This window comes from Grammomys surdaster, unplaced genomic scaffold (assembly GCF_004785775.1).
Source record: "Grammomys surdaster isolate TR1022 unplaced genomic scaffold, NIH_TR_1.0 531, whole genome shotgun sequence".
Classification (NCBI taxonomy): domain Eukaryota; kingdom Metazoa; phylum Chordata; class Mammalia; order Rodentia; family Muridae; genus Grammomys; species Grammomys surdaster.
Window position 1 is genome coordinate 551,097 of NW_021604950.1, and position 10,045 is coordinate 561,141.

At 40.7% G+C, this 10,045-nt stretch overlaps 1 protein-coding gene and 1 pseudogene across 1 annotated transcript; one reads left to right on the plus strand and one right to left on the minus strand.

The window, feature by feature from the left end:
- Window positions 1–3,507: 3,507 nt before the first annotated feature.
- LOC114633136 (vomeronasal type-1 receptor 45-like) lies at window positions 3,508–4,595 on the plus strand. Its single transcript, XM_028781749.1, has one exon. The coding sequence runs from the start codon at window positions 3,532–3,534 to the stop codon at window positions 4,510–4,512; it is 981 nt and encodes a 326-aa protein (XP_028637582.1). The 5' UTR covers window positions 3,508–3,531; the 3' UTR covers window positions 4,513–4,595.
- A 4,422-nt stretch (window positions 4,596–9,017) lies between these two features.
- Window positions 9,018–9,735, minus strand: LOC114633124 (annotated as a pseudogene).
- Window positions 9,736–10,045: the final 310 nt, after the last annotated feature.

Genomic DNA, 10,045 nt, shown 5'->3' on the forward strand with positions numbered 1-10,045 from the left:
AGAATATAACACTGAGACCAGTGCAGATGATGGAGGCTGTCTTATGAAGTTCCAGAAGGAACTTCGAGAATCCTTCAAAGATTCTACGAGGGTTGTTCATATTTTAAGTTAAGAACCTCTAAAGTGAAACCATTGTCTTTGTGGTGCAATTAAAATTTTCTGAAAACTGTTTTTTCTTGGGCTTAGCACACAGAATTGCTGGTTCAGACGTGGTTGAGGCTGCATCTCATGCATGAATCAAAGTTGGAAGCTTAAGAGTCTCTCAGGTTGTACTGGTTCTGAAGGCAGGAAGGGATCAGGGAGTAACACTGTAATTTGTCCCCTTATGGCAAGGTTAAAGCCCCTAAAGAGAGCCAAAGAAAGGCTACCAATTGAAGTGCAGCCCAGTTGAAGTGATTCAAGCAATCTGAGGTGTTAACATCTCAGGACAGGAGCAGGTGCTGTGATGTTAGGCCAATTTGTTGAGCCTATAAGAAAAGCTCTGTGTGCTTTAGAAGATGTGTGTTTGGGTGTGGGCATGGGTCCTGTTGGACTGAGTTGTGGATTCCACATGTCTGCCATGGCTCAGTGAGGCAGAAGCATGGGAATTTGACTGAGCTCACTTCACACAGTGCCGTGCAGACACTGGGCTATGAGAAACCACCAATTTCTGCTCCGGGCTTGGGAAGATCTCAGCCTGAGACCCCACAGGGGCAGAACTCCTCGGTTGGGAGTCTCTGGGCCAAGGCAGCTGACTGGGAAACCAGTGGTCTCAGCCCTTGGGTACCCAGAGGCTGCAGGGGACAGCAGAAGGACTGACACAGAGGTGTCATATGGGCTGGACTGGCCCACAGCCAAGAAGGGTGAGGAAGAGAGCTCTGGCAACACCCCACGTGGTAGTGAGACTCTTAGTCCCAGCAACTCACTTGGCTGGGTCATGGCTGGGTCATGGCTGGCTTGGCTAGCTTGCTTGAGTTGGTGGGCTCCGAGGCTGGAACATAGAGAAATCCTTGAAGGGAGATTAGAAGGTGGTTCAAGTAGTCAAAGGCCCACTCCAAGGTTCTCCATGGTGGGCTCCAAAGACGAAAAAGTCCATGGTTTTAAAAGATTTATTGTCATGGCGGAAAGTGGATGAAGCTGTACCCCTTGTCCTCAGGGCAGGCCTGAGGTTAAATATCTTTTGCAAGGAGGAGGGTCTGGGAGAGAATGCTTAATTGGCTATGCCCTCTGGCCTTTAGGTATCTCATTAATATGGAGATCTCTTGAGGCTCTGCAGACTGTAGTCATGTCCTCTACCAGTTCTATGTGACTGAATGCCACAAACCTTTCTTTGGGAGGGGCTGTGAATGGCTGAAGCTAAGTGAAAGGAACCAGGGCCCAGGAAAAAGGCCAAACTCCTACCATCCCATTAGGGTCACCTGGATTCAAAGCAGACTCAAATGGGTACCTCACTGCCTCTCACAACCCACTGCCCCACAAGAGGGCTTTCTCAGCACTGTGGAGGAGCCCAGAAGATTCTTAGTGAGTCAAAGAACAGTGACACAGTTTTACACTGTTGGACTTTGTTGGATTTGATTGTTTCCTTTTGGAAACAAGAAAATATTTAGGTTATTATTTATGTTACAGGGGCCCAGAATTAAGAGACTTTGAAAGTTAAAGGGATTTTGGAGATTTATGGAGACTTTTGAGTTTTACAGAGACTATATGTATTTTACAGAAACTTTAAAAATGCTAGAGAAACTTGATATTTTAGAGACTGAAAATTTTGGAGGGGCTTTGCATGTTGAATGGGATTTGAAATTTTAAAGGAGAGTGAACTTTTATAGTATGTGGAACTTTTACATTGAAATGTTGATATTAGTAGGATATCTTGGGAACATCACAAAAGGCAAGGATATAGTGTATCAGTGATGTGTTTGTGTGTCAACCTGACAATAGGTCGGCTGTGTCATCTGTGTCAGCTGTTTTGATTTGTTTCTTATTTTGTTTGTTTGTTTTGACATAAGGTAAACCACTTGGAAAGAGGTAAGGTAATGTCAGTTTAGATAATTCTCCGACAGACTGAAATGTAGGCACATTTGTGGTGCATTTTCTTGGTTGGAGATCTATGTGAGAGGACCCAACTCAGTGTGAGTGTAGACTCTGGGCTGGTGGATACTTAAGAATACTGACTAGGAAATCCATGAAGCAAAAAGCCAGTAAACAGCACTCTTCCATGATTGTGCATCAGTTCCTGCCTATAAGTATCTGCCTTAACTTCTTCCAACAACACAGGATGATGGATTATTAGCAGTAACATTAAAAAAATGCTTTCCTGCCCAACATGGGTTTGGTTATGGTGTTAAGTAAGTCAATGACTTATCAAGAAACTGTAATAATCTTATAGAACTTACAGCACATTGATGAATATAAGCTTGTAGTTGGCATATCAGGAATCTGGAGAAGTATCAACCCTCAATTATGAAAAGAGGGAATTCAGACTACTATAGAGATTGTCTTTCAAGACTGGGTTGTACCATTTTACTTTAATTCTGTAATAAGGAATATTCCAACATCGAAATTCTATTTCCCACTGACTTCATATGCTGAAGGAAGACATGGAGTATGCTCCTGCAGACCTTTGACCACTTTGCTCTTCTCTTGGAAGCAGTTCTAGATTGAGATTAGAAACACAGAAGATGCTCTTACAGAGCATCTCTCAAAGACTGAATTGTCCACTTGAAATCTCTGGAAAGGGTTGCACTCCAATGTTCTGATGTTTTGTAACTTATTTATCTGTTATCTTCTGTTTCTAGCAGAGATGGAGCTGACCAGTCACTATTCATTTCCTTATCTCTCCCAGAAAACAAACATAAGGCACTGGATGAGAAAAACAGCAGGTGAAATATCTACAGAGACCCTGTGCTGGAACATTGCCAGGTTTGATGTGTAAAAAGCAGGTTGTTATATACCTAGTACCAACATGAGATAGGCATGTGGCTGTATATATCTTGTGAAGAAGGTGACTGGACCTCAGCCTGAGAGCATTCTAGGTCACAGTTGGAAAAAATGGCAGATTGTGGGTATAATGAGAAACATCTGGATTCATGGATCACAATTCCAATCATTTGCTATATAAACATATTAAGAAATTTGGTTTTACAATAAATTGAGTAAATAGATCCCTAAATAGAATAAGTGCATACCCATTCAACAGGATGTCTTTTATTAGGAAGGACTGGTTCCTTTCACACAATCCTCCTCATTCAAACTCACCCAAAATAATAAAACACTGTCTGTAGTGTTGCTGGCAGTGAGGATGTTATGGATGAAAAACAAGTAAGATGCTGTTCCTGCTCCAGGAAAACCCATACATGCTAAATAAGAAAAGACATAATCTATGATGTGTGCAGTATTTAATGTTGAAGGAGCTCACACACTGATGCAGCAAACATGGGACACAGGACCCCAACCATGGCTCAGGTTAGGACAAGTGAGATAGTCTGTGGAGTGTGAGGTGGAGCTGAGGTCTTCATTGGATTATGGTAAGGGGAGAAGAGTTGCCAAGGAGGGATGAGTGAAGTTCTATTCTTTTCTCTTCAGCCACTGTTCTTATATATGATGAATAAGAACATCAAACTCCACACTAATTCTGACATAAGAAACACATTTTTCTCCGAAATTGGCATTGCAACCTCAGCCAACAGCTTCCTTCTTCTCTTCCACATCCTCAAGTTTATTCGTGGGCACAGATCCAGACTCACTGACCTGCCCATTGGTCTCTTGTCCCTAATCCACCTACTGATGCTACTGGTCATAGCATTCATAGCCACAGACATTTTTATTTATTGGACAGGATGGGATGACATCATATGTAAATTCCTTGTCTATCTGCACAGAATTTTGAGGGGTTTCTCCCTTTGTACCACCAGCATGTTGAGTGTCCTCCAGGCCATCATCCTCAGTCCCAGAAGCTCCTGTTTAGCAAAGTTCAAGCATAAATCTCTCCATTACATCTCATGTGCCATTCTTTTGCTAAGTGTCCTGTATATGTTAATTAGCAGTCACCTCTTGGTATCAATCATTGCTACCCCCAATTTGACCACAAATGACTTTATTTATGTTACTCAGTCCTGCTCTATACTACCCTTGAGTTACGTCATGCAAAGCACGTTGTCTGCACTGCTGGCCATCAGGGAAGTCTTCCTACTTACTCTCATGGTCCTCTCAAGTTCGTACATGGTGACTGTCTTGTGCAGGCACAGGAAACAGGCCCAGCATCTACAAGGTACCAGCCTTTCCCCAAAAGCATCGCCAGAGCAAAGGGCCACCCAGACCATCCTGATGCTCATGAGCTTCTTTGTGCTGATGTCCATCTTTGACAGCATTGTCTCCTGCTCAAGAACTATGTTCTTCAATGATCCAACATCTTACTCTATCCAAATATTTTTGATGCACATGTATGCTACAGTCAGCCCTTTTGTGTTTATGAGCAGTGAAAAGCATATAGTTAACTTTTTGAGGTCCATGTGTAAGAAGGTGATAAATATTTGAATATTATTGTTGGGCAAGAATCTTTAAGAGGAGCCAATGTATTGGTATCAGAATTCTCAATCATGTTGTGTTGTTTATATGCTTTGCCAGATGTGAACTATGAAGTTGTTTTTCTGTTAAAATGATTTATTTTAGCCAACATGTTGGTAATCATGTAACGGAATATTTAACAAAACACTTTGACATATGAAAAGGGAGTTTAATATTTTATTTTATCTTTTAATTTATTTCTCAATGAGTCCTTAAGGGAGTCCTGTTAGGTAGTTCTTGATTATCTTTCTCTTAGATATTCCACACACTTTGTAAGTGTTTGACCACTTCAAATACATTTTGATATTTCATTTTTCTGTTATGTATTTTGACAAATTAGAGAAACATTTCTTGCCATAAGTCAAGTTATGGTCCAGAAAGAAAAGCAATTACACACAAAGCTTTCAAGACAGAATTATGTACAAAATGCACATAGTGACTTGTACTGTAATACTAAGAATAACAAGATTTATAATTCTCAGGATTTAAAATGATCTACAACTAACAGAACATATCACCAAAACATAGCCTTTCAATGGTATGTGATAGTGTTCAATCCTTAAGTGCAAGGCAATTCCAGCACAGGGTCCTGTGTGATGGAGCCCTGAACAACAGGAAATATCCACACCACACTGGCCAGCTCCCTGGTGGTTCAAGACTCTACCCCACACCTCTCCTGAAACCCTGCTCCTCTACTTCAGTCTGCCATATAAATAGCTTCTGGTAAAAGTTGCTTGGGAAAACATTATTGGTTATGGGGCAGTTGGACAAACTCTACTAAAGAGTTTAATAAGCCAATCACACACAAGTCACTCTAGACTGCTAAAGCATGGAGACACAGGGAGCATAAAAATCTTTCTAAAATTTACTGGGAGCTCAGATTTTGAACTGATGTCCTCTGGACACCTTGTCTCTATACAATAAGTGGATTTCTGGCTTCAGCTTCGTTGTCTCGCCCTCAGTTGTTTCCAGCAAAAGTGGAACAACAGAAAAGCCATAAATTTGTGTGGAAAGTATAACTCAGTGAGAGAAAAGTAAGTTTTATGTGGATTGGCTGACAGAGAGTGGCAATACAGTTAGACTCAGACACACAAAGTAAAATCCCATTTGTGAGGTTTAATAAAGAGGCAACAATTTTTTGTTTTTGATTGATAGACTTTCAATTCAGCAGAAAAACAAGTGTTCTAGATCTGTATATTTATGGGACATATGATATGTATGCCCTCACTAGCACTTATTAAGTAGAGTGTTCAAATGGCATCTTCATGTGGGCTTGGTACTTCCTAATAATAAAGACATATTATCTTCATACAGATATCAGAGCATTGTCTCTAGTGCTCCTGAGGTACAGTGGATAAAGTATTCACTTACAAGAAAGACCTGAGTCCATATACCCAGCACCTGAGTTCAGATATCCAGAATCTACATATCACTAGACAAAGGCATCTTTTACCCTCAGAGTTCTTATGGGCAGACAGGAGGTGAATTCCCAGAATCTCTGTGTTACTTACCCTGGACCACATAGTAGAGAAAAATAAGAGACCCAAAAGAAACAATGTGAAAAATGAAGACCAGTGTAATTAAGTTGAAATCTGACCTGTACAAGCATACCATGATGCATAGTTGCCTATATTCACAGACTTGAACACACACACACACCACACACACACACACACACACACACACACACACACACACACACACACAGAGATTTAAATTATTCCCCATATAATGGAATAATGACAAGACTCTAAAAACACCAGAATGTAATTTTGGAATAATAAAACCTTATGACAAACATGTACTAAACAGAGATTTGAAGACTGCTCTCTGCTCATCTGAATCTTGTTTGCAGTCTCTCTTGGGGAAGCAAAGCTCTTGTTGGGGTCCTACCAGCACCATACTCACTTCTGACACTCAGCTGCAAAGGCAGCTCCAGTGTTGTGTCTCCTGGGTGAGTTTGCTGTGAGTGCAAAAACGAAAGGTAAATATCAGACCAGACATGCGTGTCTTTGGTATTAGCTAATGGCATAAAAACACAAGCCTGAAATAAGCTTTTGCATTAGAAGTGAAATATCACTTCTCGTCATGTGTGTTTTCATAGGTGACAGTACTGTGTGTCACTCAATGTTTTAAAAGAACAATTCACAGAAATGTCTCAATGTTAAATACACATTCCAGTCCTTTCAAAGTTATTGTTTATACTTGAATAGCACCAGTTTTAGGAATTTTACTGAAAGAAATAACTCAAACATTGAGTGAAAGGAGGAGACATGATGGTAAAAGATGAGGTTACATATACTGTCTTCATTTTTAATAAGTCACACTGCCTGGTAAAGTGTCTAATGTCAACAAAATGGAATGGGATTTAAACACTACAAGTAACAAAATGTCAGGCGTGATTCTAGGAGATGAAGAGAATCAAAAGCCCAGTGGCTTCAGCCTAGTAAGCACTGGCCAGATCACTCATGCCTTTTCTGACCTGCAAAGGATATTGGGAAATGTAGTTTTTATCACCATCCCTGACCTCAAACTGAATTACAGAACACTCATGATAAAAACTGCATGGTATTGTACAGGTAGATCAATGGAATAGATTTGAAGAGCCAGAAATGAACCCACACAGCTTTGGTCACTTGATCTTTGACAAAGGAACTAAAACCATCCAGTGAATAGAAAAAGACCGTATTTTCAACAAATGGTGCTAGTTCAACTGGTGGTTAGCCTGTAGAAGAAAGCAAATAAATCCATTTTTATCTCCTTGTACAAAGCTCAAATCCAAGTGGATCAAGGATCCCCACATATCACCAAATATACTGAATTGAATAGAAGAGAAATGTGGGAAGAGACTAGAACGTGTGGGCTCAGGGAATAATTTTCTGAACTGAACACTTACAGCTTATGCTCCAAGATCAACAATAGACAAATGGGACCTCATATAATTGAAAAGGCTCTGTAAGGCAAATGGCATTGTCAATAGAAAAAAATGGCAACCAACAGACTTGGAAAAGATCTTTACTAGTCCTACATCCAACAGAGGGCTAATATCCAATATATACAAAGGACTCAAGACGTTATACTCCAGAGAACCAAATAATCCTATTAAAAATGTGGTATCAAACTAAAAACAGAATTGTAAAACTGAAGAATATTAAATGCCCAAGAAGCACCTAAATTAATGTTCATTCAATATTTTTAATCATCAGGGAAATGTAAATCAAAACAACTCTGAGATTCTACCTCACTTCAGTCAGAATGGCTAAGGTTCGAAACTCAGTAGAGAGTGAGGATGTGCAGAAAGAGGAATGCTCCTCCATTGTTGGTAGGATTGCAAGTCGGTACAACCACTCAGGAAACCAGCCTGGTGTTTCCACTGAAAACTGGGAATAGTACTCCCTGAGGATCCAGATAAATCACTCTTGGGCCTACACCCAAAAGATGTTCCAACATATAAGAAGGACACATGTTCCACTATGTTTATAGCAGTCTTATTTATAATAGCCAGAAGCTAGAAACAATCCAGATGTCCTTCAACAGAGGAATGGATACAGAAAAGGTGTTATATTTACACAATGGCGTACTATTCAACTATTAAAAACAATGACTTCATGTCATTCCCAGGCAAACAGATGGAACTAGAAAATATCATTCTGAGTGAGGTAACCCAGTCACAAAACATCACACATCATATGTACTCACTGATAAGTTGATGCTAGGCAAAAAGTTCAGAAGAATCATTGTTGAACTCACAGACCATATGATGTTCAAGAAGAAAGAAGGCCAAAGTGTAGATGCCTCAGTCCTTCTTAGAAAGGGGAACAAAATACTCACAGGAGGTAGAAGGTGGGAGGAATTTGGGAGAAAGAGAGGAGGGAAAGGGGAAAATGTGGGCTATATCAGGTATAGGAGGAGAAGGAGATGATATACAGATGGTCAGGAAATTGAACAGAGGTGTGTAGCAATGGAGGATGGGAAACTGGGTGTAGCCACCAGTAAGTCCCAGATGCCAGGAAAGCAAGAGGATCCCATGTCTAAAATGGAATGAGATTGCTGAAATGCCTAAAAACTGGATGGAGACCTGTAGAGACCATATCCAGAGGCTAGGCAAGGCTCCAAGCTGGGGGTTGGGGCCACCCACACATTTCCACTTTTTTTTTTAACCCAGAGTTGCTCCTGTCTAAATGAAATACAGGGATAAAATGTGGAGCAGAGATTGAAGAAATGGCCACCCAGAAACTGCCCCACCTGTGTATTTATCCCATATACAGACACCAAACCCAGTCACAAGTATGGATGCCAAGAAGTGCTTGCTGACAGGAGGCTGATACAACTTTCTTTGGAGAGGCTCTGCTAGAGCTTGACAAATACAGATGTTGATGCTGGTAGCCAACCACTGGACTAAGCACAGGGACCCCAATGGAGGAGTTAGGGAAAGTACACTAATGTTGGGTTCTACATTAACAGACTGAGTGTTGTCAATGACTAACAGGAGAGAATATCTGCAAAGATGGAAAGAGTAAGAATATGGGTAGAATTGAATGAAAAGAACTTCAAGTCTCTTAAGAAAGAAATAGATGAAGACCTCAGAAAATGGAGAGATCTCTCATGCCCATGGATTGGTAGAATTAACGTAGGGTAGAATACAGCAGAACTGAGTAACATAAATAAAGTCATCCCTGGTCAAATTGGGGATAGCAATGACAGATAGTAAGAGATGACTGCTAATGAATGTATAAAGAACTCTCAGGAAAAGAACAGCACATGAGGTCTGATGGGGAGATTTATGCTTGAACTTTGCTAAAGAGGAGCTTCTGGGACTGAGGATGATAACCTGAGTGAGGAAGGCACTCAACAGGCTGGTGGTGCAAAGGGAGAGACCTCTAAACTTTTTGTGCATGTAGAGAAGAAATTTACATACAATGTTTTCCCATTCCCTCCAATAAATAAAAATGCCTGTGGCTATGAATGCCATGGCAAGTAGCATCAGCAGGTGGATAAGGGACAAGAGACCAATGTGCAGGTCAGTGAGTCTGGACCTCTGTCCACGAATGAACATGAGGATGTGTGGAAGAGAAGAAGGAAGTAGTTGCCTGAGATCCCAATGCCAATTTCAGAGAAAAAGGTGTTTCTTATGATAGAATATGTGTGGAGTTTGTTTCTATTATTCATCATATGTTAGAACAGTGGCTGAGGAGAAAAGTGGAAGATATTTTCCCAATCTGTTGGTTGCCGCTTTGTCCTATTGACTGTGTCCTTTGCTTTACAGAAGCTTTGCAGTTTCATGAGGTCCCACTTGTCAATTCTTGGTCTTAGAGCACAAGCCATTGGTGTTCTGTTCAGGAACTTTTCTCCTGTGCCCATGTGTTCCAAGCTTTTCCCCAGTTTCTCTTCTACTAGTTTCAGTGTGGCTGGTTTTAGGTGGAGGTCCTTGATCCACTTGGAATTGAGCTTTGTACAAGGAGATAACTATGGATCAATTTGCATTCTTCTACATGCTGACCTC

Bases quoted from the DNA above. Each gene is read 5' to 3' on its own strand.
- LOC114633136 (XM_028781749.1), top strand. From the start codon at position 3,532: ATGAGTGAAGTTCTATTCTTTTCTCTTCAGCCACTGTTCTTATATATG.